Source organism: Actinia tenebrosa, unplaced genomic scaffold, assembly GCF_029948245.1.
Source record: "Actinia tenebrosa isolate PJP-AT-01 unplaced genomic scaffold, QUT_ActTen_1.0 PGA_scaffold16__25_contigs__length_10494907, whole genome shotgun sequence".
Lineage (NCBI taxonomy): Eukaryota > Metazoa > Cnidaria > Anthozoa > Actiniaria > Actiniidae > Actinia > Actinia tenebrosa.
In genome coordinates this window covers 2,646,753-2,665,122 of record NW_028292576.1, presented here as the reverse complement: position 1 = coordinate 2,665,122, position 18,370 = coordinate 2,646,753, and the positions used below count along the sequence as shown (strand labels likewise).

The window sequence follows — 18,370 nt, the reverse complement described above, 5'->3', positions numbered from 1 at the left end:
GGACAACAAATTAATGAAACTACAAACAGTAGTGGTAAGTAGGAACTTTTTTCATTTAAGGGATTTCACATTTTTTAAAGGCTGCTGCCAAAGAAAATTTACTTGTTCACCTAGCTTCAAAAAATGAATAGACATTTTTGAGAGCTTAAGTGTGCTAAGGTCTGGCTTAGTCCCATATTTCCTGAAGCACATGTATTTCTGTTTGTCACAAAACGTATCAGATTTTACTGAAAATTTGCTCATTGGGTAGTTCCAGAAAATATCCATACCTATACCATGGGCGACACCGATTTTCTTACCCCCTAGCTTTTGGAAATTCCAAAACGGCTAAAGGCCCCTGGCCAAGGAACTACTTATTTGTTTATCCCCCCCTGTTCCCATTGGAATTCCATGTCACTATATATACCCTTAGAATTATTAAATAGCTTACTATGAAAGAGATTGTTGCCAATTCTTTGCAAGAAGAACTGAGATGAATCAGGGAATGGAAGTCGAAAAGCGAAGTGCATATATTACAAAACTTTGTTTAGAGGTCTTAAAACTTCAAAATCATAAAAACAACAACAAATACTCTTGTTCTTTTCATAACTTATCATCAATATTTAAAGTGCACCTAAACCCTGATACGATACTTTCAGTATTGATTGTACATGGTCATGGTGTTGTCACCTTAGACAGAAAGCGGGCAAAAGCTTTCATTGGGAACAAGTTATCCCATGCCAGAAAGCCAAGTGCTTACAAAGGCAAAGTAAGAAAATGTTTTGTATATTAAATACTTTAGAGTGGTTGGGGTATCATTACTATGTATACTTTGATTGGTCCAGAGTTTTATGTTGTCAGAGTACAGATGTACACATTATAATATGACAATCATGGTTATTTCAAACAATGAGCTTCCTTTCAGTTGCCATGCTGCACAGAAAAAAGTAACTAATAATATTTTTGATTTTATTCTTATATAAAATAATTGCTTTATTTAACTTTTCTGTGCATTAAAGAAAAACGATAAAAAGTCATATACTCAAATCAAATTGTCTTTTTTGCACCACATTTTTAAGCCATCTGTGCATCTGGACGAGTGCAGACTTAATACAAGATGTACATGCAATCTGCTTATCTTATTTTTTTTTTATAGAACAATTACCACAGCAAAACTAGGGGTATGTCTAGTGGAAAAACCAAGGTGTGCAACATTGTAGTCTGTCATAGATATAACCTTTTAAAATGATATATAGATCAATATATGTTTTCTAAAAAATGACCCGTCTGTTGATTTTTGAATTATGTACAATTATTGCAAAACAGCCTGTGAATGTACATTATAACCTTAAACATTCAGTGACTATTAGGTATATTTTTCCATTGTGTATATAAAGAAAATTTCTTTTCAATTTATTTATTCAAAGCCACATTACATACGTGTATTACAAGCCCTTGTTATCGAGCATTTTCATAAATGATATCAATAAACAAATTAATATTTATTTGTTTATTTACATAACTTTATTCATGACAATTATCTAATTTCCAAAGCTATATTGGAAGGGGTAAGCACAACAGAGATTGGCTCCAAATTAAATGCACCCTAACGAAAAATTAAATTACATATAGCAAAAAAGTACGAATAATGATAAACTCTAGTGAAAAAATCAGGTGAAGATTTACCAATTATACTTAGATGTAATTTAAAGGCTAAGATTATGGCAAAAATTAGTCTGATCTATTTTTCATTAATTACATCTTAAGTAATTCTAAAGTAAGGGGCAGTTAAGATGAGGATATCAGTAGTACTAGATCTAGGATTTTGTAATCATAATATTCAACTATAAACATTACATTTTGTCTTTAAAGGTGGTGTCAGCTCAGGATACCCTGAAGAAAAGAAATCTTAACGTAAGTTTATTGGTTCAGTATCCTTGAAAATATTGTCTTCCCTATGTAATCAACCAACATATGCACAGCCCCCTGCCTTTGTTTTGTGTTAACCTACATAATTTATTATTATCATTATTATTATTATCGTTATTTTAATAATATGTTTTTAAATATTATTATAATATTCATAATAATAAGTATAAAAATAAAAATAATTATTTTTATTTTTATTATTTTTATTATTATTATTATTGTATCATCACTTTATAATCCCATAGCAACTATTGTATTATTTTCAATTTTCAAATTTCTTTCCTGTCCAAATTAAAGATTAATCTTGATGGCTTCCATTCGCATTTTTTGTATCTGCCAATCAAATCTCAGGGAGAAACAATAGAAATTGACTTTGAGCCAATCAACACGACATCTGCTTACAACCGGCCGGCCTTTGTTTACTTTTTTTCAATTTTTTTTCCAAATGGTGGAAGTTGTTAAATTGGGATCTTCTTTTTGAAGACCTTTTTAGCGTTAAAAAAACGATGATATAATTAATCTGCAATAGTATTACATGTCTGTCCAATTTGGAAATAATTGAATTAAAAAAATCCTTGAACTGCCAAATATTGGACTCGGCCTATCGGCCTCTTCCAATCTTGTCAGTCCTCTGAATTTTTTTCATCCAATTATTTTCAAACAGGACAGCATGTATGTAATCCTATTACCTATACTTATTAGTATTATTATTGATAATATAATTATTTATTATTATTTTATAATAATAATAATAATATTAATAATAACAACATACATTTATGCTCCCAATATATCTCATATACATGTAGGGCTTAATGCAAACAACTGATCATTAAGAAGAGGGACCAAGCAACAAAAAAGCTGCTCTTGAAATTGTAAGTACCTGTATCTTTTATAAAATTTAACAACTTTCTTTGTTGTATTACTGCTATGGGTGTCCAACTTTAGCCACCTCTACAGAGTTTTTTTACGAAATTAATACAAGCACTAAATTTTTCCTTAAAAATTCAGATAAAATGCAATCTTAAATATTATTATTTAGAACTCTTAGAAAAGCTATCATAGAATTTGAAGGCTCTATAACTAGATTTACATATTGTAGTAATGTAATTAGGCACCATCCACTGTTTTCTCTAAAAAAAAAACATCAAGCAGGCTTTGAACAAAAACATCTCAAATGCCCTTAGTAAATACCAAAAGATTTAAATTCAAAATAGTTTCGTAAATAGACTACTTTTTAAATATAATTTAGCAGTACATGCAGTCTTAGATTTAGTACCTATTTTAGTTTTTTGTTAACTTAACTTTTATCGTATATATTTGCTGTAATTATTACTATAGGTTTTTAGATCTTCATAGATTTTATAGATTTTATATGATTTTCTTACTATTGTTGTAACCTTCAATATTTGGTTTATTGATTGAGTAAAGACCCATTGTTATTATCATCATCGTCATTATTATTATTTGAGTATTCATTACTATGCTACTATATTGAAAATCATAAATTATATTATTTGAAAAAATAAAAAGGTGGCCATATGATTGGATGCACACGTCTGTCCTTATAGCTTCAAGATTGCTTTTTACTATATATGAATATGATTATGAACAGACCATTTTATTTCTTGTAGGAAACATGTCAAGTAGAGAATAATGAGGTATCAAATTCAAATTCAAATTACAAAGAAATTGGAATATTTTAATCTGTGAATCTTTATATAAGGCGATAAACAATGATTAATTTTGTATAAAATGTTAATTAATCAGTTGCAATATTCTTTTAATTTATTTATTTATTTTTTTTTACATCAATGATTTTCAATTATGTTGTGAATGTTTGATATTTTCATTTTTATTACAGCAACATGATGGGCAAAGTGACTACTTCGAAAGAAGAGAGCAAAGGATAAAGGAAAACAAGTTGGAAATGTGGAAAATTGGCCTGGTAAGATAATATTTATTTAGTCAGCATATAGTTGAGTGGTCAGAGCATTGGTTTCACAGCCCTGCGGTCCAAGGTTTGATTCCTACTCTGGCCACTAGATGACATTGTATTTGTTAATTGGGTCCCTGTTTGGACAAAATACAATTTCTCTGCCATGCTTTTTAAATAGTGAGCCAACTGGTTTGTCTCCTAGCCAGTTGGGATTTTTAACAATATTATGTTTATATTATGGTTTCTAATTTGTCTCCCCCAAATTAGCTCTTCAAGAGCTAAATACATTGAGATGTAAATAAAGTGGATTTATTTATTTAAAATTTTTTTATTACTTCAACAACATTTGATTTGATCTTCTAGCTTTCTGGTGAAGCCCAAGGGTAACAACGATTAGACATGTGTATATAATATATATCTCTACATACGCATTACTTACAAAAAATGTTATCAACAATATTGTATATGGGCACCCATGCATTGCATGTAACATATTATTGTTGTTCTGATGTATTGGAGATACTTACTGTTTCCTTTTGTTTATTTCAGCTTACCAAATCAGAGGCAACAATTGTTGCTCTGTTCTTCTTGGGAATACCAAAATTGCAAGATGTGCAAATGAAGATTTTGAAGCAAGCTTGCTTAAACAACAATGTCCCCTTCACAAAACTCTCCAAGAAGAACCATTTGTGTGAACTTCTTGGGGAGTTTTTATACGAAGAAGAAATAAGAAGAAGAAAAAATGACGATGAAGGTTTTACTTATAGTAACCTTAAATCCATGATCACAGATATCTGAGTCTGAGTTCACAATTTTATTTTATTGCTGCTTTTTTACCAGTTTTTCTATGTGCATCCCTTGGTAGATTGTAGAATGACAGCAATTTTTGGGTCAATTGAATGCTCTGAAACATATATTTTTTTATGATTGTTGTGCGATGACAATTTTCTGAAAAAAGGTTGACATAAATAGCACATGAAATTCATATCTGCGCAAATGAAAAAATCCACAAATTAAATGCTTTCTTCTGAGGTCTGAGTCTTCTGCGAATATTAATGGAAAAGATATTTGAACATCAGCTATATGTACATGTCACTTGTACAGCTATGATCTAGACCATTTTGAACATCACCAATAATAATACTGTCGAATGGAAACATCATAAAATTATTTAAGATACTTTTTCAAATTTCTCATGTTAAAATGTTTTTTATCTCTGGACAACAATATTGTATTTATATATGTGTATGCAGTCAATGTATTTAGCAATATATTCTTGTATGCATTAATAAATGTTAATTTAATTGCAATAAAGTACATTTTTTTACTAGCAACCAAGCACTGTTCTGTTACTTGTAACTTTAGATTTCAAAGAACATCACATAAATTCACGAATAATATCACAAAAATTATATTTACAAAAAATGTCACAGAGTGCTCGCACTAAACCCGTGAAACAAGTACTTAACAATTTTTAGTACTAAATAGTGATAATCAAACAATAGGAAACAAAGGATTCTGTATGAACTGCCTGTATGAACTGCGTGCACTCTATTTACAAACAATTTATAAACAATATGAAAGAAATTTACAAACAATTTACAAACAATATGACTTAGATTTACAAACAATTTACAAACAATATGAAAGAAATTTACAAACAATGTGAAAGAAATTTACAAACAATTTACAAACAATATGACTTAGATTTACAAACAATATGAAAGAAATTTACAAACAATATCACAGTAATTTACAAACAATATGAAAGAAATTTACAAACAATATGAAAGAAATTTACAAACAATATCACAGTAATTTACAAACAATTTACAAACAATATGAAAGAAATTTACAAACAATATGAAAGAAATTTACAAACAATTTACAGTTAAAAAATAGTATGTAAAAGTACATTTAGTATGTAAATGATGATTTACAGTGTATTTACAGATTATTTCCATAGTATTTCCATAGTATGGAAATTAATTGATTTTTCCAGTGGACGCGCCTGATGATGACTAGCATTAGAATGAATGGCAGCTTCAAATCTTTCTATTGGTTTTCATAGATGACATGTGATTGTGAAGGCGAACTTCATGTAATTTTACTTAAAAATAGATGACATTATTGGAAGTACAAGAACTAAATTTGTTGCTTGATATTGGATGTAGGATCTGTCAGCAGCAGCACTAGGAAACCTAGCTGGATGATTCAATCATTCAGTGGCAAAATTATTACAAACATCGCACTCTCTGGAACAGCATGATAAAAACCCGCAATAGAGTCCTGGGATTTGGGTAGACAGTGATTAAAATATATAAAAACACTGCAAAACGACTCTAAAACTGCAGTGGAAGAAGGGGAAAATAAAATCGAAGTTGTTTTAAATTCAGCATCTTGTGATAAAGGAAAAGACAAATGCTAGTTAAGGCGACGAATTACGGGAAACAACATAATAATCCAACTGGTCGTGCAACATTGTTGCGTTGCAAGTGGTAGAGCGTTTGCTCTATTTCCTTTCACCTCGCAATTTAATTGGAACGCACAACATATCTTTGTTTGCAAAAACGTGTTGCAAAAGGTATAAGTACTACGACTTGCAACACAACAACGTTGGTTTTAGAATGAATGAACAGATTGACTTATACCCTTATATCCTCTGTTTCTCTATTCGTTTTTTTAAATTTTCTTACACTCCCATTTAAAAACATGCTACATAGCGACAATTTGGGAGAGGGGGAGGATCCACACTGCAGAAATCTACTATTTGTCTACGCGCAAAGAGACACAGGTGTTTTCTTTTTTAATCATTTCACCTCACCTCAGAACACCTCAGCTCAACACGACTCCCCTGACCTCAAATCAACTCATCTCATCCTATTTCATTATTCATCTCATCTCATCTCGTCTGATCTGATCTGATCTCATCCTATTTCATCTCATTTCATCTCATCTCATCCCATCCTTTTTCATCCCATTTCATCTCATTTTATCTCATCTCATCTCATCCTATTTCATCTCATTTCATCTCATCTCATCTCATCTTATCTCATCTCATCTCATCTTATTTCATCTCATCTCACCTCACCTCACCTCATCTCATCTCATCTCATCTCATCTCATCTCATCTCATCTTATCACATCTCATCCTATTTCATCTCATCTCACCTCATCTCATCCTATTTCATCTCATTTCATCTCACCTCATTTCATCTCATCTTATCTCATCTCACCTCATCTCATCTCATCTCACCTCATCTTATCTCATTTCATATCATCTCATCCTATTTCATCTCATTTCATCTTACCTCACTTCACCTAATCTTATCTCACCTCAAATCACCTCATCTCATCTCATCTCAAATCACCTTATTTCATCTAATCTTATCTCAAACGATCACCTTATTTGTCTCATCTCATCTCACCTCATGGCTCTCACCCATCTCATTTCACCTTACCATCTCACCTCCTTATCTCATCTCACCTTTCCTCATCTCATCTCCCCACCTCATCTCACCTCATCTCCTCCAACCTTGTCTCATCTCATATCATCTCACCAAATCTTATCTTATCTCAAATGATCTCCTCATCTCAACTCATCTCCTCATCTCATCTCACCTAATCTTATCTCATCTCATCTCAACCGATTTCCTCATCTCATCTCATCTCCCCTAATGTCATCTCAACTGATCTCTTCATCTCATCTCACCTAATCTTATCTCATCCTATTTCATCTCACCTCATCTCCTCCAACCTTGTCTCATCTCATATCATCTCACCAAATCTTATCTTATCTCAAATGATCTCCTCATCTCACCTCATCTTATCTCATCTCATCCTATCTCATCTCACCTCACCTCATCTTATCTCCTCTCACTTCATCTCTTCTCACTCAATGCATATAATTTCATCTCATCTCATCTTCTCATCTTATCCCATCTCAACTTGTCTCCTCTCACCTCACCACTTCTTCTCTTACTTCTTCTCATTTCACCCGATGCATATAATTTCATCTCATTTTTATCTCAGCTCACCTCCCATATTTTCTTTAGCTAAAGATCCAATATATTTTCCAGTCACTCGTGAAATAAAACCATTGGTAATGAAGGATGTTAAAAGAGGGGTGGGTAAGGGGCAATTACAAATTATTTTGTGGAATCCATTTTGGTGAATGAATATTATTATTCTGAGAAAGAATCTGAGAATCTTAAATCAACTACTAAATTCTTATTTGATCTTTCCTTAAATTTTCCTTAAATTGTTGGTGATTGGTGGATCTTCTTAATATGAAGAATTTTACCTGACCCTCACCCTCACCCCAACCGTACATAATGAACGTAGTGTAAGGATAAAAACTGGCAAGATTGATCCCAGTGCATTTCCAGGACCAGAGTCTGTAATTACATAATTATACAAATGTCTTACACAAATGGCAAGTATAGCACAAAGAAAGTAACATTATAGTAAATGTATCTAAAGACATTCATTTTGAACTTTATATTAGTTTTCAAACCATAGTTAATAGAGGGGAATGGTTAGGAAACCTATTGTTATAAGTCTTTGTTCAGTTTTTTCAAGCGTGACCGTGCACAATCTTTTGTTTCATCATTGTTTTACTCTTCTTGGCGATGGCTGAGTGAATAGACCAAAATCTTTCTTTTGGCTGCTAGTTCAAAATACTCAAAGATTTATAAGAGATATTTGAATATTCCTTACAATTATCACTTAGACAAATTTTATGTTTAATAATTTTGCAATTTCGGATGAGCATAAATCAAACGTTGTGCACGGTCAAGAACGGTTCAATATTAAAAGTGAAAAAAGACCTATAACAATAGGTTTCCTAACCATTCCCCTCTATTAACTATGATCAAACGTTTTGAGGCTAACACCTCAATGTTGGCATGTACAGCTCTTAGTAGAAATAGGGGGTGTTTAGTAATTATGATTTCTTTAGGGGGGAACATATTATTTTGACAGTGGTATATATTTATTGATGATAGTGCCATGTATAAAATATACTTCTTATCAAATATACTTCTTGCCATGGATACTTATTAGCAAGAATGTAGTATATACTCAGAGTGACATAAGCTTCTGTTATTTATGTGCCAACCAGACACCAATTGGATGATAAAACAAATGAAAACCCTTGACATATCATCACAATGCTTTTGTTCAAACATAGAGTAGCGCCAGTATCTTTATGCTCTCTCATCGTCGCCATGATTTAAGTATTACCTCAACCACAATCTTTTTGGGTGAATAATTTTTTTTGAATATTAATAGACACCTCTGTAAAAGGAAAGCCTTAAAAATTGGACAATTCAACAAAAATTCATTAATTTGTTTGTTATGTCATACCAGGTGCCATAGATCCTTTTAATAAAATAGTTTTGTTTTCTGCACTTGATGTTTAATTTATTCTTTTGAAATGTGTACGATGCCAATGCAATTGCAAAAATTAATTTGAGGTTAACTTTTTTGCTTATGAAAGGTAAGCATGGAGAAATATTACTGCTTTAAATCTCAATTTCCTTTTATCTGATAACAAACTCCTTAATCACGAAACAGAAATTCTCTTTCTAATGTTTCAAAAGTAAGATGGCTGGTATCATTGTATAGGATGAGTGAAAATCAGTTCTGAAAATAAATAACTGAATATGAATAAATCAAGGTAGTTGTCATTGCTTGCACATGCAACTTGATTGCAGCAGGTGGCAAGATCCTCGGTGTACCCTCCCATGCATCTAGCTTCAGTAAAAAATCCAAAAAATATACTTTTTTTAGATCATTCTATAAATGAAGAATAAGCAAAACAATATTAATATTTCATGAAAAAGAAGCAGTCTACCAACACAAGATTTAATGAATAATAATCATTATCATTACTTTTCAATCGAAATGGCTCAATGGCACCCCCAAGAGTTAATTAGTGATATTGTCATTTAAATTTTCAGTTGATGATTCACTTTTTACAATAAACTGCTAAAATTCTGTGTGATGGTGCTAGGTCTTTGTGAGGGGTTTTTCTACCACAGCATGCAATTGTTAAGAATTCAATCAAAACCCAGCAGGCAGATAATCTATATTAAAGTTTGGAGTCTGGATATTTGAAGATGAATTCATGAATGGATTCTGTGCATGTGATCCATTTTGACTGTAAATATCATTTTTATTTACAGTACATAAGAATGGTTTAACTTTTGAACATAACATAAATCAAATCTGATCCAACAGGAATCCAAAATGGCGGGCGAATTCGACAGCGCAGTGAAGTAACTTTGAGTTCCCAAACAGTCAGTGCCTATAAAATATGATATCGGTTCGATAGTATGGTTTACACGCTTTTTAATATTAAATACAGTAGTTGTGAACATGAATCTAACATGAGAGAAGTAGATATAACTTAGCTTGCCGTACGTTACCTCAACTCTAGCTCAGTGCCAATTAATTCTAAAGTGGTACGTATGAGTCAAACCAACTCATAGTTAAAGTAAAACCAGATACAACCTCTACTTGCATTATTATGGCAGTTCCAAAAATCCTCAGTATACCCTCCTTCGTATAATTCCTCAAAGACACGACTGCCACGAACTTTTGGTTCCCAGTCTTAACCGTTGTGTAGCCTCAATAAATCATATGATATGATTGGCCCCATGTACAGCGTGACGTCAGAGGTCATGTCTGCCATATAGGACAAGACTACCACGGTACACAAGTCTTCTGCAACGGTGGTTTTAAATTTCGGTCCCAGACCCTCAAGAGAGGACCCTTGAGAATCTGGGACCGAAAAAAATGAAGGCTGTGGAGGAGACTACGATTTTTTCTGATAACCAAACAGGAAAAAAAAATTTTGTCGGGAGTAACTGAAAGAAAGAGGAATAGTAAGAAGAAGAAGCTGTAAGCATTTTTAAACGAAGACTCAACACGGCAGAAAATAAACAAAACCATTAAAAAATGAGTAACAAAAAAAGAAAGTCAAAATATTCAAAAATCTAAAGCAATGTTTTTATCCTACTTTGGTCAAATGTTCTAGTCATCAGTTCTTTATTTTTTATTTTTTTTTACAACCTGGCTTATTCAGAAAGCCGTTGACGATGCTTATTCCAAATGTAAACTTTTTGTCAATGAAGATTTTATCAGTGATTAATAACGTTTTTCTTCTTAAACTGGAATATCTATGTTTAATTCTAGAATTTTTTTACGTGTCGCTACGCAAGATAATAAGAAGGTCTCTTACGAATAAAGAGATTTTACATCCAGTTCCTTCTCTCGCGGTTAAGTCCAGTCAATTAGCTTTACCACTAACAATGGCCACATTGGCAAGCGATATGATTTTATTGATCTTAGTACCCTGAATACATAATGCATGGAAAATAAATTTACAAAAACCGTGTACAAGGCGTGAAAAAAAATTTGGGAGAAGCAAAGTTTTTGTTCAGTAAATATTTGGACTTAAACTTTTCTGTTAAAGCACGTTATTATAAAAATAAATAGATCGAAAATATAATCTAAAGGATTAGGTTTTTGAGGAATGTGGGGGGGGGGGGGGGGGGAGATAATTATATATTTCTATAGTGATTTTGGAGCAGTAATTAATTAACAAAGACGCAATGAATTTTTCACTGGTTTTAAAGAATATTTTGTGAGCAAGAAGACGTGCTAACAAACAAGTAGACTTGCCAACCGTCACTTGTGAATTTAATGTTAAAAATCTCAAGAAAATATTTCGTTTTGTTATGATATAATTACTGCATAGATACCGCGAAAGGTTTAGCTAGAAACAATATCGATGACTTCAATTAAAAATATCTGGTTTTAGCGTCCTTACAGTGATATAAATCTTAATAATGCTTTTAAGTTTCAAAGTACATTTGAAAATCAATTTGAAACTAATATTCGTGCAGAAGTCTTAATTTTGAACCCAAATCATCACTTCTGTCTTCTAACAAGGCTTTGCTTTGCTGTTAGATGGCTTTTAGATTAAAATTGACACTAGATAATCGCGTTGCTATTGGTTGTCTTCATTAGCGAATCAAAAGTATTTTTTTTATTTATTTATACTTAAACGCTTTTAATAGGCGCTGTGTTCATAGATTCATTCTAGGGTCGTAAAAACAATTTTTTTCCTTACAATATTATTTGTCCTTATTGACAGAAATCTATGGACACCATTTCATTCAAGCCATTTGATTGTCTACCCTGTATTTGTTTTTTGCATTATTTTCCTTCAAACTTTGAAATTACGATTCACACGTCGGCGTTGAAAAACAAATCAATTTTTTAAAATTAATTTAGGCAAATTTTCCTTGCAAGAGTGACACAAATATCCGAACTGTGAATTTAAATCACCCACAATTGCAAGCGTTGTTCATCCTGGACAAGTCATTCGTACCAGACACAAGCGATTAAATTACCTAGGTCTAGTGATCCTAACCACACTTTCTGGTCAAGATTGCATCTCAAAGATGTCTTCAAATGGTACGTAAGTTTAACAGCTTTTGTTATTGTATTGTTAGTAGAGAACTTGAAGCTTGAGTGGAAATTTGGGCTTTGTGGGTGAATGTTATAATGTTTTGATTTTAGTTGCTGTATAAGTAATCAAAATCTTCAACGCAGTGTCGAATGAACCTGAAAAAGCGGCCCTAGTTTGGTGCAAAAATTCTGAAAAAAGCATAAAAAGTGGCTTTCAATTTCATAGAATGGATTGAAATCTATTCATTGAAGAATAGTAGCCTAAATTTGATCATAAATCACTTCATAACCACTTCGAATTCAGTCCAGTAAGAACTGAATGGCGATATAAAAAAAACATCCATTCTGCCTGACAAAATCTTCGCGATAAAAACGTGCATAATGCGTTTCCCAGTGGATAGAAATGTTTCTGAAATACAGATGTAAGAAAAAAACTACTTAAATGCCAGGGCTTTGATGAGAAAATTTGGCTGTAGTTTGAGATAAGGTTTAATAAACTCTTTCAAAAGAGAAATAAATAAGATATTGGATAACTTAAAAATGACAGAAAAAGAAGGAAAAAATAGATAAGTAATAAAAGCGAAGTAAATGGCTTCGTGAAGTTTTGACTTCATCTAAAGTGATAAATATCGTAAGGTGATAAAAGAACAAGTTTTGTCTTTTATCCTTACACAGGCCACCTCTCATAGATAAAAGCAAAATAAACGACGAGTTATGGTGGTTTGTGTCTTGATTAATCTAAGATAAGAAGAAAGTTTTGATATCTAGCTTTGTCGATACTGGCCGAACGAAAACTGCAATGAAATTTTTCATATGTGGTTCGTTTTAGTGTAGGACTTGCAAAAAGAAAAGAAAAAAAATGCTAGCGTTTGAATTTAAAAGGCGACATCTATGTCCAATACTCACGACCGAGGGTTAGAATGGAACGAAGAAATAATAAATAAATAAACGAAAGAAAGTGCGCGCGAAATAAGAAGAGAAAGACAAGAAGATGAACTGATAATCTCAAATCCAACATAGCAAACGAACTCTTAGCCCGAAATCCTCAGTGTATGCTAGCCATTCAAGAAAATCAAAAATTTTGACTTTTTGGCCAGAGTAATTAATATTTTGACATAAAGAACAAATGAATTCAAATTAATCTTTATTTGCAGTTTAAAGTAGTTGTAGAACAAAAGCCGTCAAAAAAATGCTACAGAAAAAATTGAACGACAAGCAAAAACAACCAAAAGGTTTTTTGTCCGGATACAACGTCGCCATCATGTGATAGCACTCGAGACCGAATTAATATATAAATTTATCGGATTGGTTTAAACTTATGTCACTTCTGATTAAAACAACATGTGCATACAAGATGTACGGGAAAATATGTATCTACAGTAAAACACGTGCCATGATTGGGAAGAAGTAAACAAATGCCGTTTGTTGATTGGTCAAGATTTGCCAGATATTCACATTAAACGACGAGTAAGAATTTAGCTATGACATACGCTTTTTGATTGGCTACACGAATGTATATGATGCGCTATTGCTGATTGGTCAAACGTCTATTTAGCGAAAGATTGACCGAACGACGTCGTGTAGGCAGACAGTCCATCCTGTGAACTTGTCATAATCTCATCAGAAATAAAACTTATTGTCGTTCTTTATCCTAAAAAATTTTTCCTTCCGTCAATTGAAGTTTTTTTTCGTTTCACTAAGCAAATAGTAAAGATTTCACCATGTTTGCTTTCTTCTACATCTAAACATTCAGTTCGAAGATTTTCCGGGCCAAACGTCATGTACAAAAGCGAACAAAATCATTTAAAATTCACTTATGTCTTAAAATCTACGGTTTCAATTCCACCCCATTGTTCTTCTTCTTTCTTCTTCTTCTTCTTCTTCTTCTTCTTCTTCTTCTTCTTCTTCTTCTTCTTCTTCTTCTTCTTCTTCTCCTAGCGCTATCCGATGGAAAAATCTTATCCAGTGGATAAATTTTTTGGATAACAGCATCGACTTATCCACTGGATAAGGATTTATCCATTGATTAGCGCTATTCACCCTTCCTACGGTACAAACCGGAAGAAAACCGGAAAGCCCGAAGTAAACAAAGACGGTACTTTATCCTGCACACTTCAACCGAACGTTTCGTTCTTTGTTTTCATGCCCTGAAGAAATAAATTTTAGTTTCTTTTAAATACAGGACTTTTGAAGCGAGAGAAAACCGGATAGCTGAAATAAACAAAGACGGTACTCTACTCTCCACATTTCAACTTTGTTTACACAAATCTATGCAAACACATTAAGCTTTCTTCTCTCCTCGCGTTCTTACGGTGCCATTGCTTGAAGTACTTTCGTCTTTACACTTTGAGATAATGCTTTTAATATTCCAAAACACATTTTGGTCTGCAAACCCAAAAAGAGGTTTAGAGAACTAACACTTATGTAGTTCCGTGATAATGTATTAAAAGTGTAGATAACGAATATTTAACATTTCATGCATCTTTTTTCAACCACATCTCAGTTTCAAGATTTAGATTTAAGATAAATTAGAATGTACAGCGCTAAAAAATACATTGTCCGCGTGCGTTTCGAGGCTTCTGCCTCTTAATCAGTGTAAAAGTCTTCTGTTTAAAGAAATACTGAGTTATTTAAAAAAATGGGTGGTTGCCAATTGCACGACCGAAAGAAATTGTGAGGTAATAAGAATTTCTTGAAATCATTCCCTGATTAAATCTAATCAATATCTGCACCATTCAGGGAAGACTAAGACGGCAATGAAAGGAAATTTCATAAACTTAATCAATTTTGTTTTAAATTTTTATCAATCAGCAAGCAGCAACCTCACCAGCCAATGGAATGGCTTCAACGTTCTCCAAAACCTTCAAGCCGTCATGACAAGTATCTACGTCATCACTTTCGTAGTAGCGTTGCTAGGCAACGTACTGGTTATCTACGCCGTCTCCAATTACCAGCACATGCGTACTACGACGAATGTTTTGATCGCAAACATGGCAGTGGCTGACCTCATTACTACTATCTTCGCCATGACATACTCCATATTTTACCTCTTTATGCAAAGCCGATGGTTTGGAGGGGTAGTTGGGACGATAGCTTGTAAACTGGTCCACTTTATAATCGCTACTACCATCGCTGCTTCTATAGTCGCACTTTTCCTTGTCTCGTTGGAACGATTTTGCGCTGTTGTCTATCCGCTTAAGTATATCAAGTTCATTCACAACAAGAAGCTTCTTACCGCTGTAGTTTGGTTGGTATCATTTGCGTCTATGATCGTGTTTTTAGTCGTCTACCGTGTGAATGAATTCGATGATGGCACATTCTTGTGCCAGATTGAATGGAACCCGGAATTCCATCCATACCATTCCCCAAAGGTGTTTTACTCATTGGTGTCACTAATACTCTATGTCGTGCCTTTGCTCTTTATGTCAGTCATGTACATCATAATCATCAGAAAACTATGGCGTCGTCGAGTTCCTGGGAATCGCTCCGAGCTAAACAGACAAGCCGCCATACGAAGCAGAAAAAGTGTTATAAAGATGCTTATTGTAGTTCTTGTTGTCTTCGCACTTTGTTGGCTTCCTGTCCATATCATGCACGTCCTCATCAACTTCTTCTACCATCCGGTATTCCGTCAGCTTTCGCCATGGATAGTGATGATGTTGTTCTGGATATCGCATGCTAATAGCGCTATCAACCCTTATATTTTCATCACGATGAACCAAAGCTTCAGAAAGATAGCACTGAGTGTTCTATCAAGGTGTATAAGAGGAAGACGCCATCGTATTAAGAGAAAAAGACGGTCATACTCGTCAGGTCTTTTCAGCCGAAGATTCTACGCTGGTTTAAATGAGTACACTTTGACGGAGAATTCCATACAGACAGCACGAATGTCACCCCAAGTCTTACTGAAAGTTATACACAATAAGACAACTATTCAATATGGCCGCACATCTTTTGAGTCTACGCTGTAAGATTCTTTTAAAGCGAGGGATATTTGAACGAAGCAGCTCACGTTCTGCATTGAATAGAAGAGGTTCGCTGCCTTTATTGCTGGATTTCAAATTTGAATACTTTATCGATAAATCAGCTAGCTTAGCCTAGAGTCATCATCAGCATCATTACGATATCATTCATCATATCACTATAATGGACAAGGAAATCCGCATATTGCTTGTCAGTAGAACGGCTGTAAAAAGAGCTATTCTACGCATGCTCAGAATCTAGTCTCACTTAACCAGCCTTATTAGTTACTACTTTCTCATCTTTATACCATTCCACCTCTTTCAAATACCTGTCAAGTTTTCCAAAAAACCACGTAATTCCCAACCCCTCCCCCACCTCCCTGAAAAAATAAACAATAAATAATAACTTTTCAGAATCACCTTCATATTAGATTATTGTTCGTGTGACGTATGATACCGTCACAATACATATAAGCAGTACATGTAAAATTAAAATGACTTGCGAGTTTTTGGTGCAAATTGTCCGAAACATGTAAAATTAGGCCGATAATTTGCCGCGTCATTTTTCCAATTCACATGTACATAACAAGACCACTGGTCTAATATATTTTATGTGTATACTTGTTTGATACTTGTTGCTGGCAAATGATCTTTTCTAATCGTTCTATTCGTTATTCGGTCAAATAGTTACTTTAGTTTTGAACGTTGGCCTTGAGCCCGTCTGTTACTCAAAAACCGCTGAAATACAATGAATAAGACGCCCTATAGGTGTTCACTGGGTTGCGTGATGTCATGCACAGAGGCCTAGAACAGCTGAAGAAGCTTGCAATGTTAGGCAAAAGATAATTGAGTGTTTCACAGATAAGAATGATTTCGTTTAACTCGTCTAAGACGATCTTCTCTCTTAAGATGTTCTCTATAGTGATATTAGAATAATTGCAGGTTCTGCCCTTGGGCTATAAAATAAACAGTTTTGCGTTATGCATGTCACACTGACTACTTGTGAATTTGATCTTGCGGCATGACGCAGCAAGATCAAATACCCCAATTTTCTCAGTCAGAATTACCTATTAATATTCTTATCTTTTTACTATCCTTTGTTATTATATTATTTACTGGGGTAACTGTTTATTTTCCTTGTCAGAAAATGCAGAAATTGCGCAATAGTACCCAGAATACTTCACGGCACCACCCACTAGTCTTTTGTGGGTATATGATATAAAGATCCAAGTGCACTAAATGTTTTCGTCATCATTCTTTGTCAGGAAAGATAGGAAAGAATATAGAGCTCTACTTTTCACAGATCGATATTGTTTTTACGACTAACGTCTGATCCAACTAATAAAAGCTTAATTATAAGCAACCGACTAGGAATAAATCTTTTTTTACTATTGTTGAAGTTTTAAATCTAATAAAAAATGGATTAAAAAACAGAAAAAAATCTTATGTTGATATGATGGGATTCGAACTCACCAAAATTAATTAAAAAAAAAAAAAAAAAAAAAAAAAACGACTCCACTTTGCCATACCCCCTAGACATCCGCAGAGCTGAGGCGTCGTATGGACTTCGGACCTGACGGCGATTAAATCCTTCTGCCCTTGGGTGCACGAATTACGCAAGAAAATGTTCTAGCCGAAGCATCAGGGGAGAGACCAGCCGGCCCCCAGACCATATCGGCTAATCCCTTGCATCTCTGCCACGCACGGAATCGGTTGAGAATAAAATTTCAAAAAGGCTAGTCTATTCGGTGCATTGTTTTCACGGCTATTGTTATGCTGATTCACCTGGAACCGTGGTCCAGTGGATAAATCGTTGTCGTTCAAGATACTGAGTCAAGCTCGTCTGAGGAGGGTTAGCACTTGGATGGGTGACCTAAACATTATACCTACTCACGATTTTGCTCTTTTTTTTTTTTTTTTTTTTTTTTTTTTTTTTTTTTTTGTTCATTTGTTTTTTGATATTTGAAATAATAGAATTTAGAATAGTGAAACTTTTCAATTTTCGAGTAGCATTTCTAAATCTCAAGTGAAAATCTGGCAAGAGGAATTGAAGGTCGCGAACTTTTTTAATTAAACATGG

The 18,370-nt window shown here is 33.5% G+C and overlaps 2 protein-coding genes across 2 annotated transcripts; both read left to right on the top strand.

Annotated features, from left to right (window-relative positions):
* Positions 1–55: 55 nt before the first annotated feature.
* On the top strand, positions 56–5,181 carry LOC148910576 (uncharacterized). Its single transcript, XM_089031339.1, has 6 exons — positions 56–748; positions 1,136–1,183; positions 1,852–1,893; positions 3,543–3,569; positions 3,773–3,856; positions 4,397–5,181. Exons 1-6 carry the CDS (start codon positions 473–475, stop codon positions 4,643–4,645), a joined length of 726 nt encoding a protein of 241 aa, XP_088887465.1. The 5' UTR covers positions 56–472; the 3' UTR covers positions 4,646–5,181.
* Positions 5,182–12,164: 6,983 nt separating this feature from the next.
* LOC116286716 (QRFP-like peptide receptor) lies at positions 12,165–16,459 on the top strand. Its single transcript, XM_031693292.2, has 2 exons — positions 12,165–12,334; positions 15,140–16,459. Exons 1-2 carry the CDS (start codon positions 12,322–12,324, stop codon positions 16,297–16,299), a joined length of 1,173 nt encoding a protein of 390 aa, XP_031549152.2. The 5' UTR covers positions 12,165–12,321; the 3' UTR covers positions 16,300–16,459.
* The last annotated feature ends 1,911 nt before the right edge of the window (positions 16,460–18,370 follow it).